Source organism: Gracilinanus agilis, chromosome 3 (genome assembly GCF_016433145.1).
Source record: "Gracilinanus agilis isolate LMUSP501 chromosome 3, AgileGrace, whole genome shotgun sequence".
Classification (NCBI taxonomy): Eukaryota; Metazoa; Chordata; class Mammalia; order Didelphimorphia; family Didelphidae; genus Gracilinanus; species Gracilinanus agilis.
Genome location: NC_058132.1, coordinates 76,610,156 through 76,634,920, shown reverse-complemented (window position 1 = coordinate 76,634,920; position 24,765 = coordinate 76,610,156). Strand labels below are relative to the sequence as shown.

The window sequence follows — 24,765 nt, the reverse complement described above, 5'->3', positions numbered from 1 at the left end:
GAATGAACTTTGTAACTGATTGAACTGATGGGGTTTGAACAGCTACTACATTTTATGCCAATAGGGGACTGCCCCCAATTGGTTTCTTGTCAATGGACTTAGAAAACATTGATTTTGCCTTCTCTCTCTTCCATTCCCCTCTTATCTCTAACTATTGTAGTTAGAAGACCTTTGTGGGTATAAGATGATTATGTAAAATGATCACTTGGGGTGACTAGGGACCCAATATGATCATCAGGGTGGATTGTGTAAATGAAATTAGCTCGAGCCCATTCATAGTTAAAACTCTAGCCACCAGAGATAATGTCATCCCCACCTCCCTTATTGGGGAGGGGAGATGAGTTACCTACATGTGACAATAAGTAACAAATCAAGAACAAGGGACTGCCCTTTGGGCATTCCAAAGCAGTGTAGAGGCTGCCATTTGTCCACTTGAATTAGAGGTGGACCCCCAGGAAGTGACAAAAGATGCTATCTCTTCAAGTATGTTGGTAACTTCCTGTGGAGGCAGTTCACGCTTTGAACTTGGTGCTGAAGGATCTTGGCTGAGACCTCAGGCAGCTTCCCCTCTGAATTGTCATGTGGGTAAGTTAGGCTGACTTCCTTGGGCCTACCTTGGCGTTTTCCAGACTCTCTACCTCAAGTAGGCTTCTTGCCTCTCTGATTGCTAAGGCCTTGTGGCTTGTAGCCTAGTTTAATTAGCCCTTTAACCTTCTCTCCCTCCAGGCCTCTGCTGGCCTGGGCCAGCCTCTCCCCCTCTCTATTTCCCTACCTTTTACCTTCCTAATTGTAAATAAACTACCATAAAACCCATCCTGACTTTGGTCTATTTTAATTATGGAATCAATCTGAATTATTGATTCCTGGTGACCACACCTTAAAATATATATTTATATAATATCTAATTTCTAAATATTACAATTTGGCAGGAGAGCCCAGGGGATAAAAAAACAAAACAAAAACAACCTCTGTACTGCTGATAAAAACTTTTAGGGTCTAAAATGTCACCAAGTATCTAGATCATTCTGGTGGAAGGGTAGAGTAAACTGAAGAGTTACAAATATAAAAACCATCTAGGAGCTACCAAGCTCCATGGGAAATATTCCCTCTGGGAGCCATCCAGGGGGTTACCAAGCCCCCTGGGAAATCCTTCCCACCTGCAGGATGTGATTATAACCCATCACAGGGTAACCAAGCCCCTTGGGAAACCTCCCTCCTCTGGTATGAGATATTAACAACCATAAAAGGCATATCTTTACATGTCCCATTCATTGCAATGTGGAGGGGAGGAATACAATAGTGAAAATCACTTCTTATGTCTCATCCATTACATTTTATAAATGTGGAGGTGGATAATACAATAGTGCTATTGCACTTCACTTCAACTACTAAATAGATCCTTACCTCTTATTACAAAAAAACTCAAAAGTAGGCAATCAGTCAGAGGTAGTGGTACTCTACTAGGTATCTGAAAATCATTTCTGAAGACCCATTAAAATCAATTGAGATTTTTAGCTCATTAAATTCTCCAAAGTTTGCTGATACAGGTTGTAACCAGTCCATCCATCATCATCCATGTGACAATTAACAAAGGCAAAAAGGAACAAAAACATGTTAAGGCAACATGTGACCTTGAGGTATCTGGTGACAAACCCAGCATTCATAAGGACCTATGGTTTTGCCATGGAAAAGGGTTTGTCCAAGTTGTTTATGGACTTTTATAATGGTATTTTCTCCAGTGCAGTCATAAGGGGAGGGTACAAATAAAGACAATGTAACAGAACATATAGGTAATGGCCAAAACACAGTACCTAAAAATGACATAGTGTAACAGAATATATTAGATTAGACTAATATGTGAACTTCAAAAACAAAATTGAATTTTAAAGCAAACAGTCAGCAAATATAATGTGGCAGGATGTGAGCAATGAAATCAAGAGTCCTTTTCTCTAATTCCGATAGCTGCATTACAGAGACTTCTTCACTATTTGAAAGGGAACAAACTGAAACAGTTAGCATCAATAAGACAATGGAATTTGAAAAGGCTTAAAATTCACCTTCAGACTCTTTAAGGTTCCTTCCCCTCCTGAGTATCATCATCCATCTAGATTCTTTTGGTCATACTTCTGGGGCTCCCCATACCAAGGGGCATTTCTGCACTGAGCATAGTATGGACAAACCCCATTTTGGATGTGTTGCAGAGACTGGGGAAGAATCTCCCTTCTGCATCTTGAGATTACTCAAGATATATTTCAGTTGTTTTTTCTTGGGGAGGAATGGATAAATTTCAAAGTATCCAATAGGTACATGTTCTCCCAGGAACAATAGTAAGAAAAAACATCTTAAAACTGTGGTACTGCACTGCTGTTTCATAGAGTGGACCATGCTTTTAAATCAAATTATTAAATCAGTAGCAATTCTACTTCCTGTTCGGAGGTGGCTCTACCCTGGTATGTACTGGCTAGGAGTAAAACTCTCACAAGGCTAGTAGATGGAGACACTCCCCAATCAGCCTTTGAATGGAGGGTGAGGGTGAAAAGCTTTAACTGGAGACTAAATTTAGGAGGGGCAACAAGAAAAGGCAAAAGCTTTCTATTATAGGTTCAATGAAGATAAAAACTCCTTAGAGCTACTTAGCTCAGCTGGTCTGGGAGAGCAAAAGAGTTTTATGGGTGTAGAATACAGGTTATTGGAATCTGAGCTCTAAAAGAGGCTATGAAAGCTACCATGGGTTAGTCTAAAATTAGCTTGAAAGCTTAATGGGGTGGGTTTGTTAAGCAATGGAAAGGGCTGCTCTAGGCAGGGTGGTCTAAAAGCTGCCTCAGTAGCAAGCTGGAAATTCAAGCAGCTAGATTGTTCTTGAGACCCAAAGGGGGTGGGGTAGAGAAGGGGATTTATACCTCATCCTCTGGCAGTGAAATGGCTTGCAAAGGTGCAGTAGGTGGGCAGTGACTCCAGGCTTGGCAAGTCCCCTCAGGCTAAGTCCAGCAAACCAAAGCGGGTGGGAGGAGACACCACTTTGTTTCCCCTGAGCCAGGAAGACTCTGAAGAGAGTTCCCCTGAAGGGGAGGGCAAAAAGTGCCCCAGCAGGGGAGAAATGTGGTTTTCTCAAAATAATCTACTCCCTATCTTTACTCAAAGATTATCTTAAAAATCAAGGATTCTATCCCTTCATGGCTTGCCAACAATGTAAGATTTAAATTAATGTCCAATAACTCCAATTATTATATTTTATAAGATTTATTAGTAATCACCTAAAGTAAAAGAAATAAAAGAACAGAAGTATAAAACCTAAGTAAAACCACTTGAGTAAAATTCTCCTGTCTGGCTCTCACCCTACCTCCTCAACTGCCTTTTGGTGCAGAATGCGTGAGGGGTGGAGTCACATCAAAATATATCCTCCCTATGTTGGCATGTAACATGAGAAGGAAAATGGGAAGCTGGGAGAGTTTTGGGGAGAAAATTCTAATTGCACACATCACCATACTTTAGGGCTAGTCATTCAACCAGAATTCACACTGCTTCTCTATCTTGTCCACAGGAATATCATGAGACTGGCAAAATCCAGACATCCTCTGTTTATATCATTCATTCCCCTGATTAACCAACCAGTCCAGCAACCCTACCAAAAAAAATGAAGTTAGTCTGGAATGACCTGTTCTTGATGAAACCAGACTTGGCTCTTAGAAATAATCACCAGTTCCCTTTCTAAACATTAATAACACCATCCTTAATAATATATTCTAAAAATTTTACCATAAGTTGAAGTGAAGCTCACAGGACTCTAGCCTTAGAACTCCCTCTTCCCCTTTTCAAAAAACAGTAACAAGAGTTTCCTGTCTCAGATCCTATTGAACCAGGGCCTTTCAATTTCTCTTTCAGAACTACTCTCATTCTTATTTTCCTCTTCATTTCTTCTACTACCTTCTTATACCCTTCTAGACTATACATTTTTTTTAGTTTATATTGGAGCTTTTGATTTTTACACCAGTTATTTCCAATTAATTATCATTCTTCAACAGAACTTTTCTTTATAACACAGAAAACCAATAACGTAAAACCAACTGTTATGCTGGTCACGTCTGTCAGTCTCATGTAACTTTCAGCCTTCGTAGTCTAAAAGGAATGACCACCTACTCAAAAGAATCTTGGATTCAGCATCAATTTTATTTCATCCTCAGGAGAATAGGTACAAGTTCATGTTACAAGTGTTATAGCCAGCAAGTACAAAATATGGAACCAGGCAGCCTTTTTTTTATACTAGTGCCTGTCTCAAAGATGGTGCCTCCCCTCATTCACTATTGGCTGGTTATTTGAGAGTTACAATCTTATCTGGAAAGCTGGTTAATCACAACACACAATCTACAAAACCAATTATCCTAATAATTCAAGAGTTTTAATCAATCAACACAAAGACTGTTTCAATCCTATCTATCTGAAATGAAGCTTGGGTTGGGAACACAAAACTTAACTTGTTTTGCTGGAAAGACTCCTGGACTCCATCTTAGTGATTCATTGAGAGAAGTCTACCATCTTTCTGAACTTCATCTTTCACATAGTCCCTCACTTCCCTCCTAAGAAGAAAGACAATATATATTTCATTATAAGTCTTCTGGAACCTGCACTGATTATTGCCTTTAAAATGAGTGGAAGCAGATACTTTTTAGCTGTGTAACCCTGGGCAAGTCACTTAACCTTAATTGTCTAGCATTTGCTACTCTGCTGCCATAGAATTTATACTTAGTATGGTTCTAAAACAAAAAGGGATTTTTTAAAAACTGAAACTGAGTGGAGCCACTTTTGGGGGTTGTTTTCATTTATGTTATCATTGTCTTTGTATATTATTGCATATATATTATTTATATGTTTTATATTATTCTCTTGGTTCTGCTTTTTTTCACTGTGTACCATTAGATCACACAAGTCTGTTCTAAATTCCTTATTTCTTATAGTACAATAATATATTATTTTCTTACCACAATTTATTCAGTAATTTACCAATTGATGGGCACTGGCTTTATTTTCAGGTGTTGTGGGAAAATACATCCAAATTTGTAGCAGGGTCTCACCCCAAGAATGAGAAGCTCAAAACTGCATTCAATCCAGAAATGAAAAAATTTTATTTAATGATGTTTTTAGATATTATAATAGTTGAGGATAGTAAAATTGTCTTGGGCTGCTAGAGTAACCTTAGTGCTGCTAGAGTAGCTCAAGGGATAATGGAGTAACCCCACCTTCCAATCAGTGTTTATATATTTAATGAAGGTCTGGGAGTTTATGGTCTCTTATTCTAGGGAAATCTCCACCTTTTCCCAGAATAGCCCACTCCTTGACATTCTGGGGAGTTCCAGGCAGAAAGAAGTGTGTTTCTGGTCTGACCCATCCTAGGTGAACTTAGGGACACTAAAAAAGGAACAAGGGGTATGTGCAGGTTTGGGGAGTGGGTTGTTCTTCAGGACTGTCAGAGCCCTTATCGAACATATCCCATGTTGCCCCCATTGTCCCACTGTAAAGAATTTAATTAAGGGTTTGACTAAAATATATGAGAATTTTAAGATAATACTGTGAGTGCTGATTTTAAAATTAATAAAGCTCAAGCCAAAATGACCTTTAGCAGCTTTTATTTACAAAAAAGGTGGTGAGAGTAAAAGTAGAGAAATGAAAGAGAGTGTAGAGTAAGAAGTCTAGCTTATCACCTTAAATGTTGCTCTGGTCCCCCAGCTCAAACCATTTAGGGCTTGTTAACCCCTCAGCTAGAGTACTTGGTGTTGAAATAAGCAAGGGCTCAACCCACACAGCCTCCTCCAAGAAGGGGAGGCCTTTCTGGAACTAATCTCTCCAGAAGCCAGGAAGGGAAGGTCAGCTTTTCACTCACTCAGGTAAAGCTCCAAAGGAGAAGATTCGGGAGCAGTCTTACCAGAAGCAGTCCTAAAGACAGAGTCCCAGGTCCAAGCTCCTCCATGCCCCAGATTCAGGCTGAAGACCTCTAGGACAGGAAGTTCATCATCTTTTATAGTCCTTTTCTTATGTCCCTTCCTGTCCCTTCCTCCACTTTATGGGGACAAATTACAGTCTTTAAATTTACTTAGCACTGCCCAGAGGGCAATTTGTGAACCTCCCCTACTTAATATCAAGTACGGGTTTCTAAGCTTTTGGTTGGTTAAATTTAAAAGTAGACGAGGGGAGAGTCAATCCCATCTTCATATCACCAGCCATCCTTTGAGAATGTAGTAGATATCTTGATACCCTTCTGGAATACCTACATTGAAGATGGGAACAGAGGGATGATATAGAAAGTAAACAACCACTATAGGTAATTAATAATGCCTAACAGTTCAGAACTAAGGTAAATACAGAACAATATAAGCAATTAATAATACATAATAATACAGAACAGTGCAAATATGGTGCACAGATATGATCAGTACAGAACCAGTACAGGTGATTAACAATACAGAATGGTTAACTGATTAATAATGCAGTTTCTGCAATTTATGCTTAACTAATGCTGAAACTAGTGAGAAACACAAGATTTCAGAACATGAGAGTCCTGCATCTATCACTGTCCATTGCCTACTTCCACCAACAGGCTTAGGCAGAGAACAATAGCTACTGTGGGGAGTGAGGTTGAGATCAATAGGGAAGAATTAGAGGATTTCCTGGCAGCAGTGAGGGCTCATTTAAGATTGGATAGTGAATGGTTGTGTAGCTTCTTCCAGAGTTGTGTGAGGCTCCTTTAATTTTCAGAGCCATTGCTCTAGGTGGTATTATCTATCTAGAATAGCTTGAGTATGCAATCCCTAAAAGGGCTTCCAGATTAGGCCAGTTCCTGAAATTGGAGCTATCCATGGTTCTGTGATGCAATAGTCTGAGTTCATACTGCCTAATAGGTTAGCTGGCTAATGTTGTCCTATCAGTTGTCCCCTGACTTCTGTCTGGAGCTATATTGACTCCAGCCTGCCTCATTTGCCCATTGTCTGAGGGTGGAAAGTAGACAGAACCCCAGATCTCATGAACCTTAGAAATGTATACTAATTGTGGCCCTGCCATTTACCATTTGTGGATCTTTTTTTTTTTTTAATAATTTTTATTTTTTAGAAAAGTTATCATGGTTACATGATTCATATTCTTACTTTCCCTTCACCCTCCCCCCACATCCTCCCCCCATAGCCAATGTGCATTTCCACTGGTTTTAACATGTGTCATCCATCAAGACCTATTTCCAAATTGTTGATAGTTGCATTGGTGTGGTCATTTAGTGTCTACATCCCCAACCATGTCAGCATCAAGTCATGTGTTCAAGTGGTTGCTTTTCTTCTGTGTTTCCACTCCTGTAGTTCTTCCTGTGAATGTGGGTAGCATTCTTTTTCATAAATCCCTCAGAATTATCCTGGGTCATTGCATTGCTGCTAGTACTGAAGTCCATTACATTCTATTTTACCACAGTCTATTGGTCTCTGTTTGCAATGTTCTTCTGGCTCTGCTCCTTTCACTCTGCATCAATTCCTGGAGGTCTTTCCAGTTCACGTGGAATTCCTCCAGTTTATTATTCCTTTGAGCACAATAGTATTCCATCACCAGCATATACCACAATTTGTTCAGCCATTCCCCATTTGAAGGACATACCCTCGTTTTCCAGTTTTTTTGCCACCACAAAAAACACAACTATAAATATTTTCATATAAGTCTGTTTATCTATGATCTCTTTGGGGTATAAACCCAGCAGTGCTATGGCTGGATCAAAAGGAAGATAGTCTTTTAAAGCTCTTTGAGCATAGTTCCAAATTGCCATCCAGAATGGTTGGATCAGTTCACAACTCCAGCAGTAATGCATTAATGTCCCAATTTGGCCACATCCCCTCCAACATTCATTACTCTCCCCTGCTATATGTTAGCCAATCTGCTAGGTGTGAGGTGATACCTGTAATAAAAGGATGCAATAGAGGCTTTTGCTTTTGCAAGGGGTCAACTGTAAACAGCCCTTGCAGTTAAGCCTTGGAATCTTCAGAGAAAGTCAGTTGGAACCTGAGGCTTGAAGAGAGCGGAAGGTCCAAATGAGGCTCTGCTTTTGGCTCTTGGCTTTGCTTTGGTCTGTGCTTTTTGTCTCTGGAAATTTGGACCTAGCTGATTTCTCTGGTCCTCTCCCCTACCTTCTCCATATTATGCCCCTATTATCTTACCTGATTTTCCCTTTGGGCTCTGGGAAGAAGGGCGGTTTTGGTTTTGGTGATTATACTTTTTGGGTTTAGTTTTCTGTAGGCAAGTAGGACATCTTTAAATCAACCTCTTATTTTACTGATCTAGTATATACTTTACTTTAAGGCAGCCAAATCTTTGGACTGGGAGAGCAAGCTCTCCCTCAGTCTAACCCTCTCCTGACCCTTCCCCAGCTTCACTTTCTCCCTAATGGCTATCACAAACCCTAGAACCCCTCTCACCTTCTGATTAACCCTAATAACTAATAAACCCCCTTTGTTACCTACTCAAACCCTCTGATGAATCATTGTGTTGAAAATTTAAGCAAGGGTTGAAGAGGGAAGGAATTATTTTCTCTTTATTTCTTGAGGAACTGCGGGCATCCGTCTTGGCAGGAAGTCCTTACCTGAGACTTCCTGCCATCAGTTTGACTGGCAGGGAGGAGCCCTTCGACTCCTCCCTCAAGGACCTTGAGAAACTAACAAGGGAAAGCCCTCAAGGCAGATTTAAACACTTCTGACTGGCCCAACTCCTTTGTGTCCTTAGGGATACTTTTCCTGCCTTGAAGGATTCAGTCTAATCCCCAGTGTCCTCTGTCTCTAGCCTCCTGTGACTAGCCTGTTTTAAGCTACCTCTCTTGAATACCCCACCTAATCCCTCACCATCCAATATACCACCTCACTCTTTTCTTCCCTACATTCAGCCATCCCCTTCATTCCTCATTCCTATCACCTCATTCACCTTTAATCCTCTGCCTTTAAGCAAAGATTAAGATTTACCTATTTCTCTATAACATACCTCAGAGTTGTTTTGATTTGCATTTCTCTAATTATTAGAGATTTAGAACACTTTCTCAGGTGCTTATTGATAGTTTTGATTTCTTTATCTGAAAATTGCCTATTCATGTCCCTTGCCCATTTATCAATTGGGAATGGCTTGATTTATTATAGAATTGATTTAACTCCTTGTATATTTGAGTAATTAGACCCCTGTCAGAGTTTTTTATTATAAAGATTTTTTCCCAATTTGTTGTTTCCCTTCTGATTTTGGGTGCATTGTTTTTGTTTGTACAAAAGCTTTTTAATTTAATATAATTAAAATAATTTATTTTACATTTTGTAATTTTCTCTAACTCTTGCTAGGTCCATTTGTGGATCTTGACAAATAATTTCCTTCATTCTGGGTTTCATTTTCACCTCTATAAAATGAGAGGGTGGGGCTGGTATCTTCTATTTCTTGCAATCTCTTGTTTTCCTATCCTTAAAATGATGAATTAGATTCAATTTAATAACCATTTATTAGCTTCTATGTGGGGGGAAGGAGAGTTACAACGTTCAGATAAAGCAAAATCCCCGTGGAATTCACAAATTAGTTGGATTTTATTCAGCCTTTCATTCTATGATTTCCTAGACCCAGAGTATCATGAGGCCAGGGCTTGTATTTACTAAAAGCCAGAGATTTGTGATAAAATAAGTATTCGTTGTTTTGAAATGATTGAGTCTCTTTCCTTCTCTGGGCTCTGTTTCCTCAGCTGTAAAATGGGCCCGTCTTGGTAATTACTAAGCACCTCACCAACTCTGAAATCTGTGGATATGGAGAGCTCCGAAAGTTGGAGGAGGGGTGATCAATATGAAGGGATGAAGAAAAATGGTGAAGAGTCACCAAGAGCTTTGTGAAAGAAAGGCCAGGGGCTTCATCTCCCAAAAGGCCCACTCAAGGATTCTATGTCCTGGGCGAGTTGGGGAGGGACAGGTGGTGAGGGTGAGGGCCCCAGGCTTGGGGTGGGAGGGAAGGTAGGTTGCTAGGGCAACGGGGCGGGGAAGAAGGAGGAGGGAGATTCGTTACTCTTTTTCCAGAGTGTCATAGGGGTAGGGGATAGATAAGGGGAGGTGGTGTTGCTGGGGGTGGGGGCAAGGGATGGGGCGTTACTAGGGCACCCCAGGGGAAAGGGGCTGGGTCTGGGAGCTTCGCCTTGGGGGAGGGGGCCATTATTAGTAGGCCGCTCCTTGGGGTGAAGGAGGCGGGCCATGGAGCGGGAGGCGGGGCTGTTAAAGAGCATTAGGGGCTGGGTCAGGAGGTGGGGTTATGGGCTTAAAGGGAGGAGTCAGTTCCAGGACACTGCCTTAGGGACGGGGTGGGGCCCTTTTTTAGGTTTTTCCGGGGAGGGGCGTGAGGGGCTAATACTGTGGCATCGTCCGGGAGGGCTGGGAGAGGAATTGTTATTAGGTGTACTAGATGTGAGTGGCGGAAGTAGAGGCAGGACCATCTCTGGGAAATCACCTGGGAGTAGGAGGCGGAGCCATTGTTAGGACCTTGCCACTCCTGGGACATTGTTGGGGGAGGGCCTGAGCCCAGGTTAGTTAATTGGGACAGAAAGCGCGGCTCTTTCTAGAGTACTAGACTGCTACTAAGGTTTCACCATGGGAGGGCAAGGGACAGGACAGGTAACCCAAATCGGTTCGAGGGACCGAGAACAGAGACATTACAGGCGACTCTAGGGTAGAAGGGGGCGGAGTTACTAGGGCGCCGCCATGTGGGGCAAGGGGTGGGGCCGAAAAGAGGAACTGGCTTGGGAATGGAGAGACGGGGGCGGAGTCATTCCCGAGGTCGTCTTGGGGAGAGAAGGAGGGGCCATAACCTGGAGGCCGCAGCTGGGGGTTAGGGGGTTTGATAGTTAGGGAAAGTCGTTCTCAATATGCTGACGGGGGAAAGAAGGGTTAGAATGCTCATATTGTTGCTGGGTTTCCCTAGAAGACGAGGTGGGATAGTTGTCAAGGTCCTTAGAGTGACGTTTTTGCGCATATGGGCGGGGCCATTGCATGAGCCTTCCCACTGGGAGCCAGGGCCAGACCTGGGTCAGAGAGTAGTCGCGAGGAGGGGAAGAATGTTATCTGGTTGTTGCTAGAGGGGAAGAAGGTGTAGGGAGGATTGTGTGGGGGAATAAAGCGCGGAGCACCCTCCTGGGAGCTCCTAGGGAAGCGAGAGTTCTGGGAGTGGAAAAGGGGCGTGGTCGTGGTCGTTGCTATGGTGCCGCGTGTGTTGGTTGGGAGGGGAAATGGAGAGCACGCCGACTTCGTAGGTTGGAGCTTTCTGAGGCGCCTGCGTGATGTCATCTAATGCGCGCTCTTCGTCGCAGGATCTGAACGCCATTCCGGGGCGGGGCGGAGGTCGTGAAGGGAGCGGGAGGGGGCGGTGCCGCTGAGGAGCGCGTCACGTGTCTCGGTTGCCTACGCGCCGCTGGGCCGTGGGAAGATGGCGGACGGGAAGGGAGACGCCGCTGCTTCTGGAGCCCCGGCCGGGGCCGGGTCGGGAACCGGGGCCCGCAACCGCCGTCCGGCATCTCCTGCGCTGGGCCCCCCGGGCCTCTGGTCACGCCTGTGGCAGCTTGAGACGGAGCTTCGCGAGCAGGAAGTGTCGGAAGGTTCCTCGCGCGCCTACTGCCGGAGCTTCTGCCAGGTGAGGGGCTGATGGGCCCGCACCCCTCGGGGGCTGGGCCGCGGGGGCGAAAGCGGGCTTGAGGCCGGAGCTGGGCGGCAGTCTGCGTAGGGATGGGCAAGGCCCGACCAGGGCAACCCTACAAGGACCCAGATCGTGGTGAGGGAAGCCCTGTCCGGAAAAAGAGAGATTGGCTCAGGAGATCCTGGGGCGGGGGATCTCGCTTGGTGTCGGCCGCAGGAGGCCGCCTGGGCCCTATTGTTGCTCTCCGACCTCGGCGTAGCGGGTGAGGGGTAAGAGGAGGAGGAGAAGGTCCCTCCCCACGCATGTTCCCCGCCCCGTGATGCCGTAGCATCCCACGGGGCGAGGAAGGGATGATCCTTCCCCCATCCAGCTCTCCTCAGACCTTTACTGCCCAGAGTGGGCAATGCCCCCGCCTGACTGGGTTTGCCCGAAGCCGACACTTTCTTCTCTCTGTGGGGGGGATGCTGCCACACTGCGAGGGATAGCTGCAGATTTCTGCCCCGACAGGGCAGCGCCTTCCGGAGCGATTTAGCTCTGCTTCGAGGTGTGTCTGGTGGCTTAAATAAATCTCTACCTTCCCCACTCTTCAAGTGACAGCCAGTCTTTGAAAGATGGTCTCTAGTTCCCTCATTAAGCGATTTTGGAATGAGATTTTTGTTTGCGTGTGAATATTTTAAATTTAAAACTTTGATGTAGTCTCCTATTGTGGTTTGAAACTCTGTGGAGTAGAGGAAGATAAGCCATTTTAGGAGTCATCCTGGTTCCGAGTTCGGTAGTGGCTCTGAAAAGGTTTGTGGTGAAGTTGATTTAAATTGTCTTGCTTCTGTATTTTGCTGTCAAATCTTGACGATTGAGGATGGATAAGCAACTTTGCAGATGATCAAGAAGCCTTTTTGTGTGTCTGAAAGTCCCTTGAAAACTGAAGAGCTCTGCAACTGAGTTATTGTCGTTAATATTTAATCCCGATGTTGCTCGGAGCACACCTCTGAGCCACCTCTGATATCTCAGATTGTGTGTTCTTAACTTAATTCTACTTTGTTTTTCTTCCGCCTGTTGAGGATTTAACGGAATAATATGAATTTTTGAAATATTTTCCCCACATTTAAATAAGTAATTCTTGGCTAATCTCATTGTGGTTTTTCCTCTTACTACAGTTGATTCAGAATAGATAGTATGGCTGATGAAGAAGACAATGTTACCCTTAAGTATAGAATGCTGGAATTGGGGTCAGAAAATACTGAGTTCTGATCCTGTCTGACACTTTATAGCTTATTGTGGTCATTGGCAGTTCACTTAACCCCTCCCAGCTTTGGTATCCTTTACTGTAAAATGGGGAAATGCCAGATATTTGAAGTACCAATTTCTTAGGGTTGTTGTGAGGCTAAAATGAGATAATACCTATGTAAAATCCTTTGCTACCTTTAAAGCACTTTATAAATGTCAGTTATTTTTATATTTACCTAATTGGAATTTCCTCTGTTCCAAAGCTATCCCCAAGGCAGAACTCTTATAACTCCTTAAAAGTCATTGTTTTTGTTGTTCTTTAGTGCCTTCTTGATTCTTCTTGATCCCATTTGGGGTTTTCTTTTGGGAGATGGTTTGCCCTTTCCTTCTGCATCTCATTTTACGGATGAGGAATGGAGGGAAACAGGATTAAGTGACTTGCCCTTGGTCACAGCCAAGTGCCTGAGGCCAGATTTGAACTCAAAAAGATGAGTCTTCCTGATTTACTACTTATACACTCCACAGTGCACCACTTTGCTCCCTTTTTAGAAATATTTTCTTTTTTCCCTCCCTTAAAAATACTGATGACTGAGGCTCAGGATCCTTAAGGGAGTGTGTAGGATATTCTCATGCACTTTTTTCAGATATTTTATTTTCATAACACCTTCATTTCCCAAAGTGTCCCTCTCTCCCTCCTCACCCAGAAAGCCATCTTTATTAGTAAAGATAAAAGGGGGAAAAAGCAGTTCAGTGTAACCATCACATCAATCCAGACTAACACCACATGCAGTATTCCACATCTGTAGGTCTTCCACCTCAGCAAAGAAAGGACAAAAGTGCATTCTCAAATGTCTTTTTGGGGCCAGATTTGATACTTATAATTGCTCAGCCTTTCAGTTTCCATTTTTCTTTGCATTTACATTATTGTAGTTGTCATTTTCCAGTTTCTGCATACTTCACTTTGCATCAATTCTTAGGTCTTCTCATGCTTCTTTTGTATTTTTAATATTGCCTGTCATCTACTTTTAAATAATGGTCTATAAGTTATTCTCTGCTCTTTTGATATGCACTTGGCCTGCAATTATTCTGTAGTCTTCTGGTATACATTTTTTGAATAAATGAATGTGAATTGTAGAGGATTATTTTTCAGTACCTAAGTAAGGTGCTTGGTATTATATAGTAATACCGTTGAATTTTAGTGTTACTTAGATATGTAAGGATATAATGGAAGCTTATTTTTTAACCTCAGTTCAAGGGTCCCCTTGTTTTGTTCTTTTTAATGGATTTTTGGATTATATTTAGAGTGACGGCTAATATATAAGTTTCATTCAGTTTTTACTACCCCAGTCAAATTATACAAATCGTACAACTAATGGATTTTATGTCTTGTTCAGATGTTTCTTATTCTTATTGGAGGTCCAGATAAGATTAGCCTTTTTTTTTTTTTTTTTCAGAGTCAGTTATTTCTTTGCTTCCAAGTACAAGAAGAACTTTGTTGTCAGTTTTATGGTGCTTTGGATCTTGTGGATTCTAGATTACCTTAATGCAGAAAGATATGGAGAAAGAAAGTCCTTACCTTTTCAAACTATTCAGTAGATTCAAGACTTGTTGGGAAGTCCTCATCTAATTGAATAATATAAAATTTCTTCAGGGATTTGATCTAGGGATATAGTCTAAGGTCCTGGCAAGCACATCTCTTAATAAGATGGGGACAAAATGCTTCTCTCCCATTGCTCAGATTCCTTTAGCTTCAGCAGCATGTGAAAGGAGCAGTTTTGTATTTGGAAACACTGCAACTCATTGAGAAATAAATGAGCATGTGGTAGGATATAGCTCTTCATCTGGGAGGTGAAAATGGGAAAAAAAATGAAGCCTTAGGAACAGCCAAAAAAAAAAAAAAGCTGAAAATGATCCAATTTAAACAAAATTCCATGTGGCAAACAAAAATTGTAATTAGGGAGTATAGAGGTCCCCTCTCCCATACTGCAACTTTCATAGTCTTAGAGAGTTGCCCAAGGGTACTTATTATGTGATTCAGTTAAATGACTTGTCCAGGGTCACAAACTAATCACTTGGCATTTATGAAGCCCTAACTATTGTATATAGTTAGTGCTGGGAATATCAAGGCAGAAACCTGGTCCCTGAGCTCAGGAGCTCACATTCTAATTGAGAATACAAAATACAAACAAATACACCATAAATGGGAGGTAATCCCAAAGAGATAGCCCAGTGTGGAAACACTGGGAAAGTCCTCTTTTAGAAAGTGAGCTTGGAGGTTGAGGTTAGGAGGGAAAGCATTCTAGACATGGGGGAGGAGCCAATATGTATCTGAGGCTAGACTTGAAAAATCCAAGTCTTCCTGATTGAGTTATGGGTTTCTATCCACTACTTTTCTCTCATTGTACCTGATCTCATCTCATAATATTTACAACAAGCCTGTGTGATACTTTTTTTGGCAAAGGGAGGAAATACTTGGAGTGAGTAAACACTCAGGATAAGGGTCTGGCCTAAAATGACCCAATCAGAAAATGACAAAGCTGAGATTGGAAACTTGAATCTTCTGACCCGAATCCAGAGCATCATGTACCAAGTCTAGAAACATAGTAACCTATTTTTCTTTCTTGTTTACTGTAGTATGAATAGCTTTTTTACATTCTGTTTCCAAAGTTTCTGTGCAAACTGATAAAAAATTAAGGTGCTACCTATGTTCTTTAAAAGTTTGGCAACTTTATAGTTCTATTTATTAAAATAGGAAAAAAAATTTCAAGAGTAAATTCAAACCATCAATAGTTGCCTGAGTAAACTGTTCTTTAAGGTACCAAATATATATTTATGAGCAAATTGCATTATAATGTGCTTTTGAAACCTGACTTTAAGAAAGTGGCTTTAATTTAGCAATTATTATTATTAAATACCTACTAATGTGCAAGACATTAGGCTTGCAAAGATGAATAGTGCAACATATGAGTTTATATTAAGAAAAGAAAATAATATCACAAATAATATACTTGGTGTTTCTGTAATAATACTTTAGGCTTGTAAAGGGTTTTATCTACATTTTCTCATTTGAGCTATACAACAAAGTAGGCATTACTGGTGTTATCTCTGTATTACAAATGTCGAAACCGAGACTCAGAGAAGTTAAGATGACTTGCCCATAGACACAAAATGCTGGATATTGGTTTCACACCTAGCCCTTTTTTTGTTAAGACTAGTCTCCTTTTTGGACTCTACTGTACTTATGAGGTTGAGTGTCATAAAAGCCAACACTTTGAGTTGGGCTTATTAGGGAAGGTTTCTCTGAGGTAGAGCAGCTGATGCTGAAGGAAAGGAAGAATTCTCATAGGCTGAAATGAAAATGAAGTTCATTCAGGGTGAGAGGAGTGGTTTGCAAAAATTCAAAGGGATTTGAGAAAAAGTTGTGTGGAGAAGTTAGGTTACAACTAGCATTAGCTCGTCAGAAATGTAGAATGGGAAAGAGAATGATATAGTAAGATATAGTCTTGAATGCTTTGCTAAAAGAGTTGACTTGAAAAACAATTTTCTGGTTTTTTAAATATCTTTTGTTTTTGTACCACTATTCATTTCCAAATATCCTTTCTACCCAGTGAGCTATCTTTATAAGGGATTTGAAAAGGGAAAAAAAATGAGCTTACCTAACCAATATTATGATAGTCTATATGTGCAATAATCTGCATCCATAGCTTCAGCAACTAAGGAAAAGATAGATGCCTTTTTTCATCTTCTCTGGGGCCAAGCTTAGCCATTCTAATTACCCAGCATACAGTTAAATTTTGGGAGGGGGGGGTTTCTTTCTCTGTATTATTTGTTTTACTGTTTTCTTGATTCTTGATTCTGCTTCAATTCATTTGTATCCCCATACTTTTCTGAATTCTTAATATTTAAATCAGCAATTAATTATTATTAAAAATTAATAATAATTATACTTTAAAATTAATAATATTAATATTTCTGAATCCTTAATCTTTTTTACAGAGTAATGTTTTGTTACATACCCCAAATTAATTGTTCAATCATATCAACTACTTTTTCAGTTCTTTGCGCCACTAAAAGTTGGTTTATAGCTATTTTATTGTATTTATATGTGGAACCTTTTTTTATTAACCTCCTTTTGAAGTTAATTTCCAGCTTTGGGACCTTTGGGTCAAAAGTTGTTAGCATTTTTAATAAATTGCTTTCCATAATGATTGATTGGACCAATTTACAGCTTCATCAGCAGTATATTAGGGTGCTTGTCTTTCTTCAGGCCCCACCCCCTTCAACAATATTTTATTTTCATTTTTTGTCTTTTCAAACTAGCTTGGTTGTGAGGTGAAACCTCAGAAGTTTTAGCTTATATTTCTGTTATTAATGGAGTAATCTTTCATATGGTCCTTTTTTTTAAACCCTTACCTTCCATCTTAGAATCAATACTTTGTATTGGTTCTAAGGCAGAAGAGCAGTAAGGGATAGGCAGTGAGGGTTAAACAACTTGCCCAGGATCTCTTGACTAGGATGTGTCTGAGGTCATATTTGAACCCAGACCTCCCATCTCTAGGCCTGGTTCTCAATCCACTGAGCCACCCAGCTGCCCTCTCATATGGTTCTTAATATGTAATTCCTTTGTGAATTGTTCATTCTAAGCAGTAAAATGCTTACATTTGTTTATTTCAGTTTTCTCTAAATTAAGACTTTTCCTAAAAAAAACCAAAACTTTTTTTTTCTCCTTTATACCAAAATTGGTGTCTTTTAAGGGAACTTGTTTTAAAGTTTATGTTGATAGAGAAAATAGAATTGTAGAGTTAAAATTCTTGCAAGACTGCAGTCAATTCTTTGAGGAGCTAGTTCTATCTAATTTGTAAAATCATACTACATGTGTAATTGTTCTTATAACTTCATTCCATCGTTTACAGGCTGCTTGTTGCCATGGACTCTTCCAGACTTTCTCCATTGGATACATTTGGACATATTGAAACTTTTAATTGTTGTCATTCTCAGTAAGGAAAGAAGAGTGGGTTTTGAAAGCAGAGGGTCGGGTTCCTAAGTTTCTTCTTGTTGCTTGCATATTTTGTTGTTTAGTCCTTTTCAATTGTGTTCAACTCTTTACTCCATTTGGAGTTTTCTTTGCAAAGATACTGGAGTGGTTTGCCATTAGCTTCTCCAGCTCATTTTACAGATGGGGAAACTGGGCAAGTAGGGTTAAGCAATTTGCCCATCATCACATAGTGTCTGCAGTTGGATCTGAACTCACAAAGTTGAGTATTCTTTTTTTTTTTTTAAATTTTTATTTTTAAACCCTTAACTTCTGTGTATTGACTTATAGGTGGAAGAGTGGTAAGGGTAGGCAATGGGGGTCAAGTGACTTGCCCAGGGTCACACAGCTGGGAAGTGTCTGAGCCCGGATTTGAACCTAAGACCTCCCGTCTCTAGCCTCTATCCATTGTACCACTTAAATGTCTGCACGTGGTAGGTGCTTTATAGATGTTTGTCACATTGTTCCTAGCATAAAGAAAAGGAAAGCAATACCTGTATTAAATATGGAACTTGGTCCACACACCTGTCACATCCTACTTTTTCATGAAGGTTCATCAATAGGTGAACATAGGGATTTGTTTTCAAAGCGTGCTGGCTTGTGCTGTTTTTATGACTCATACATTACTGAATTTTGATTTAGCATTACAGCCTTAAAGCCTGACTGAGTTGGATGGTAATATGTGTGCTGTTCTTACATACCTAATCATAATTTTAAATATGGTTTTTAACCTTTGTCATTCTTCTGGAGCTAAGAGTTTGAAACTCCCTATTGGTGACCTAGGTTTAGTTCCCAATTTACTCATTTGCTTTTATCTCTACCAGGCAGCCTTAGGGATGTCTTGCTTTTTCGTCTTCCTGCCACCTCTTGTTTCCTGTTGTGCTTACTTGTAACCCCAAGCCTTTTTTTCAGCATTCTTGTGCTGGAGTTGCTTACTATAGTGTTGGTATTAGATTTCAGAGCTTGCTTACTTATGAGGAAATTGCTCGAATGTCAAATTAATTGGTACAATAAAGCCTCATTAATTTGGACAACCCTAATAAGGACTTTGTGGCACTTGGGACATAGTTTGATACCTTATTGTATAAAGTGAGCCTATTATGAATTTTAACTTTTTATTAACAACTCAGTTTATTTACTACTGATTAAAATATGACCATTGCCTTGAAACCCACAAAAATGTGTTTTTCAGTAATTTGGTCTTTATTTTCTTCCCACAATTAATGAGTTTTCAGAGGTATAAAAAATTCTGAAATGTATATTTTCTATAGCCATAGAGCAGTATCACCATATAATCTTTAAATCCAGGCAGCCTTGAGGCTCTCAGAAAATGGTGTGCTTTTACAAAAGATAAGCAACTTCATTGATAGTGGTTGCTACCTGAGCTGAAAGTGAATGGAGTACGTGGTACTATTAAGTGATTGGTTATGACTAGAAAAAATTTGTGAATTATATAGTATATCTATCTTAACTGTTGGGTTCCACAGCTAAATCATCTGGAGTATCCAAATACTTCTTTTGAGCTGTATCATTTTCCTAGGTTGGAACCTACATAACTCCTTCATAACACTAATCACCTATTTCACCTTAGATCAGACACTTCTGGGATTGTGAATATCAGTTTTCTCATCAGTAACACAGGGTCCTAGATTTGATGATCCTCAAACTTTTTTCAGGGTACAATATTAATTCTTTGACTTAACTACCTACAAGAAATTGAATGTGACTGAATTTTCTACTAAATAGAACTTGTACTATTTGTTTACATGAATGTTTTAAACTTTGCCTCCCTTCTTTCTCTATGTTTTAACTTGGTGTTTTTTCCCTGCTACAAAATCTTGTTTTTATTTTTTTAGGGATTTAAAGAGCTAAAGAGAATGAATAGAAAAACATTAGAATTTTGACCCTCTGAACACCAAAAAATATCCTTTAATCAGTCACTTCAGCTTAAGGAGCATTTATCCTCTTTGAATGTAAGGCATTATGCAGAATTCAGTGGTGACAAAAAGCAACCAGTTACTATCCTTAAGACATTCAAAGAAAGGGGAAAACCACCAATGGAGTGTAGGAAGTATGTCTTGTAAGAGGTGAGGCCTGTGGGAGAAGTGAGAATTTTAAGAGATAATAATAGCAGATAGCATTACATAGTACTTTAAGGTTTGCAAAGCATTTTAAAGATCAGGAAACTGAAGCCTAGAGGTTAAAGTGCTTGGGGCAGCATCACATAGCTAGTGTGTGTCTGATGCTGAATTCAAATTTAAGTCTTTCCTCCAAGTCCCATACTGTACACTAAGATGCCAGACAGCTATTGAGAGGGGAGTGTGTTATAGATAGAGTAGCATGGAATGACTGCAAAGAAATAGAGGCCATGCTTAGTTTGGGGAACTTATGAGGTAAGCCATTTTGGCTAGAGTATGTGAAGGGTGGTCTGGAGCCAGATTTTGAAATTCTTTAAATGCCAAGCTATGAGGAGTTTATATCTTATTCTAGAGGCAATGGTGCTGGTCCTGAATCATTATTGAGTTTGACAGTGTCATGGTTAGATTTGTGGTTTAGGAAGATTATTTTGGTATCTATGTGGAAGATGGGTTGTACAGAAGAAGCTATTGGAAGCATAAAAGTACATTCAGAGGTTGTTTTCCAACTCTGGATGAGAGGTTGAAAAGGGCTGGAAATAGACCGATGGCATTGTGAGTAAAGGGAAGAGAAGAGCCCAGTGCTTTTCTTCCATTAATGTCCTAGTTGTCCTGTATATATAGCTTGTTGTGTATATATTTGTTTACATGTTGTTAGTCTCCCTCATCAGATTTGGAGCTCTTTGAGAGTAGACATTGTCTTTTGCTTTATTTTGTATACCCATGCTTAGCATAGTGGCTGGTATAAAGTAGATGCTTAATATTGATTGATTTATGTGAGAAATGTTAAGAAAATAGAATAGGTGGCCCAGTGTATATAGAACCAGGCCTGGAGTCAGAAGCACCTGGGTTCAAATTCAGCCCCATGACCCTTGAGAAGTCACTTTACCTCTGTTTTGTCAACTGTAAAATGGGGATGATAGCATAAGATATTTGTGAACAAGCATTAAATAAAGATATCTGTAAAGTGCTCAGCACATGGCCTAGCCCACAATAGATGTTTAATAAATACTTAATGATCTATTGACTGACTATATTCACTTTATTCACTAGCCAGACTGGAGTATTTGTTCCATTTACCCAGTAGTCCTACAGGCAACACTCCAAGCTAGTTGTGTACTTCTTCACTCTCTTAGAATCTGGGGTCAATTCAGGGATATTTCTTGTATGAGGAGAATTCTCAATTTATCTCCCACTTCCCAATTGCTAGTTCCTTCCTCCTCCCAGTTACTTTATACAAGTCACATTTACTTATCTGAGCACTTGTTTATAATAATAATAGCACTACTAGGTACTGTGATAAAAGCTTCAGAATCATGAACTTATTTGATGCACCAACCCTTAGAAGTAGGTGCCATTATCTCCTTTTTGCAGATGAAGAAAATGATTCCCTACTAAAACTTAAACTTCTTGAGAACAGGGATAGTTTTATTTTTGTATCTACAGTGTGTGGCATATTTGCAGGCATTTAATACTTTTGAATAAAGAGAGAAAAAGAGGAAAGGGTAAATGATAATTACAATGTTGGGGTGAAAATATTTCAGTTATTTAATATTTGCAACATGTTTTACATGTATTATATAACTCAGTCCTCATAGTAACTGAAGTGTAGTTGCTTTTATCCTGATTTTTAAAGTGAAGCTGAGAGAGGTCGACTTGTTCACACTTACACAGATAGCAGGCATCTGAGATTTGATATGAGTAAGTGAGCTCTTTCTATGTTCTAGGCACTTTCTAAAAGCTGGGGCTACAAAGAAGGGCAAAAACAATACTTGTCCTCAAAGATCTCATATTCTTAGGGTGGAGACAGCACAACAAATTATACCTATAAAGTTTATATTGCATAAATGAAGGAAATCCCAAGAGGGAAGGCACTAGCCATGGAGATGTTGGAGAAAAGGCCTTTTGCAGAAGGTGGAATTTGAATTGTCTTGAAGGAAGCCAGGGAGGTAGAGGTAAGGTTACAGTGTTCCAGCCATGTGGGATATAAAGGCATTGAATTAGGAGGTGAGATTTTTTTTTTTTTTTTAACTTGAGGAAAAAGAGTAAAAAAGACTGGAAATGTAAGAAGGGGTCAAATTGTGGAGGGCTTTAAATGACAAGCAGTATTTCATCCTGGAAGCCTAATAAGTTACATAGTTAGGTCTGCAGTGAGGAAAATCACTGTCACCTGAATGGTCAGTAGATTAGAGGAGGGAGAAGAGACATAAGGCAGTGAGAACAGCCTGCAGGCTAATTGCAGTGGTCTGGGTGGTAAGGGCCTGAACTAGGGTTGTAGAGTTAGGAGAGAAAAGGATGGATATAAGAAAAATGAAAAGGTTGAAGTGTTGAGGTTTGGTAATAAATTGGTAAGTGGAGTCAAGGATAACACCAAGACTGGGAAATGTAATGGTGCCCACCATGGTAATAGGGACGTTCAAAAGAGGATTTTAGGGGAAAGGAGATAATGAGTTCACATAGGGAGTTTAAGAGGTCCATAAGATATCCAATTTGATATGTTTAAAAGACATCTTGGTGTTGGAGGTTATGGCTAGATATAGATTTGGAAATAAAGATGTTAATAGAACCCATGGGAACTTATTTTAATATCTGCCCTGTTGCAATTCATAGTCTGCTGGTTAATCTCCCTGCTCATATCTCCCTACTCTAGTATATCCTTTACTCAGCTGTTAAATTGTCTTTACAGCTTTACCTTGATACAGAATCCATCCCATTCTAGTCAGCTTTAGTGGCTCTGTTATTTCCATGATCAAATATAAAATTATCTGCCTTTCTTCAGCTCTATTACACCTTATTCCCCTTCATATACTCTGTGATCCAATGATATTGGCTGCTGTGCTGATCCTTGGACAAGACTCTCCCATTTGCCAATTCTATGTATTTTCAGAGACTATGAAATATTCCCTCCTCTTCTCTGCTTCCTGGTTTTCTGTAAGTTCTCTGCTATAGTCACCTATTTTGCAAGAAGCTTTTCTTAGCCCTCTTTAAGCTCTGTGCTTTCTCTCTGAGATTTCCCCTAATTTATCCTGTTTTTATCCTTGTTTGTACAGTAGTTTGCATGTTGTTTTCCACTGTGAGTCTGTGAGTTCCTTGAAGACTGGTTTTTTTTGTTTGTTTGTATTTCCAGTGCTTAGTCTAGCAATAGCTGGCAAAATAACATGTCAAAATGGTTGTTAACTGATTAGGTTTTGACTTCCTAATCCAGCATTTTGTCCCCTACTTTTATTTTGGGACATGTTGAATTGGAGCAAAACAAGGAGAGTATACTAAATATATGGAGTTGGGAGTCATTTGCATAGAGATAATAATTGAACTCATGGGAACTCATGAAATTACCAAGGGGGAGAGTATAGAGAAAAAAGGGCCCAGGACAGAGAGTGGGGAATAGATGATTTAGCAAAAGACATTCAGAAGGAGCTGTTTAGAGGAGAACCAGGACAGGGCAATTCCTCTAACTCCAAAAGGAGTAAAGAATTTGCAGGATGATTAATAGTATCAACAGATGCAGGGAGGCTTTAGTAGGATGAAGACTTGAAAAGAAGCCTTGAGATTTAGTAATTATGAGATCACTGGTAATTTGGGGTAAAATAGGAATGGAGATTGCAAGGGTTTAGGAGAGAGTGGGAGGTAAGGAAGTAGAGATATAGAATGTGGAAGATTTTATCTAGGGAGGTAAGGAAGTAGAGATATAGAATGTGGAAGATTTTATCTAGGAACTTGGCTATGAAAGAAAGGGGAGATAGCTTTAATGGATGGCAATATCAAGGGGTTTGGGCGTTTTTTTTTTTACTAGAGGAGACTTGGGACACATGGTCAGCAAAAAAAGAGGCAATAGGTAGATAGAAAAAGCAGAGTTTAGAGAGTGTGGTGATATCCATGGTGGAGGTGGGGAAATAAATTTGACTTAGTTCGTTGTATGTTTGAGAAATTAGACCTTTGCCAGAGAAATTTGTTAAACATTTTTCCCCAGTTTGTTACTTCCCTTCTAATTTTGGTTGTACTAGTTTTGTTTGTACAATTAATTTAATATGATCAATTATATATTTTACATCTTGTAATGTTCTCTATCTCTTGCTTGGTCTTAAAATTCTTCCCTTCTCTATAGATATGACAAGTATATTATTCCATGTTCACCTAATTTACTTATCATTCTTTATATTTAAATCATATGCCCATCATAGGGTGTGAAATATTGATCTAAACCTAATTTTTGCCATACTGTTTTCCAATTTTCCTGGCAATTTTTGTCAAATAGTGAGTTCTTATCCCAAAAGCTTGGATCTTTGGGTTATCAAACACTAGATTGCTGAGGTCATTTCCCCCTACTCTGTTCCATTGATCTACCCTTCTATCTCCTACTTATCCTGTACTAGATTGTTTTGATGATCACTGCTTTATAGTATAGTTTAGGATCTGGTACTGCTAGGCCACCATCTTTCACATTTTTTTTTTCATTAGTTCCCTTGATATTCTTGCTTTTGTTTAAGGCAAGCAAACACCTGAAGGAAACAGAAGATATACAAGTAGATGGGTTGACCTTAGCTAGAAGGGCCATTTCTTTGTTAGACACTGGAACAAATTTCAAAATAGGGGGTTGATTGATGTAAAGTGGTTTTGAGATGTGTAAAAGGAAAAAGAGTCTAGGATAAATGACTTCTTTTTTTCATTTAGGTAGACAGTGTAGGGAGAGGGGTAGGTGGAGGTGGGGGATACATGTGA

At 40.0% G+C, this 24,765-nt stretch overlaps 1 protein-coding gene across 1 annotated transcript in view; it reads left to right on the top strand.

Moving 5' to 3' along the window:
• The first annotated feature begins 11,448 nt into the window (after window positions 1-11,448).
• RLF (RLF zinc finger) overlaps window positions 11,449-24,765 on the top strand; it is a 106,756-nt gene continuing 93,439 nt past the window's right edge. The window contains exon 1 of the mRNA XM_044668026.1: window positions 11,449-11,652. Within this exon, the coding sequence (XP_044523961.1) occupies window positions 11,449-11,652 (204 nt within the window). The remainder of the gene's footprint in view (window positions 11,653-24,765) is intronic.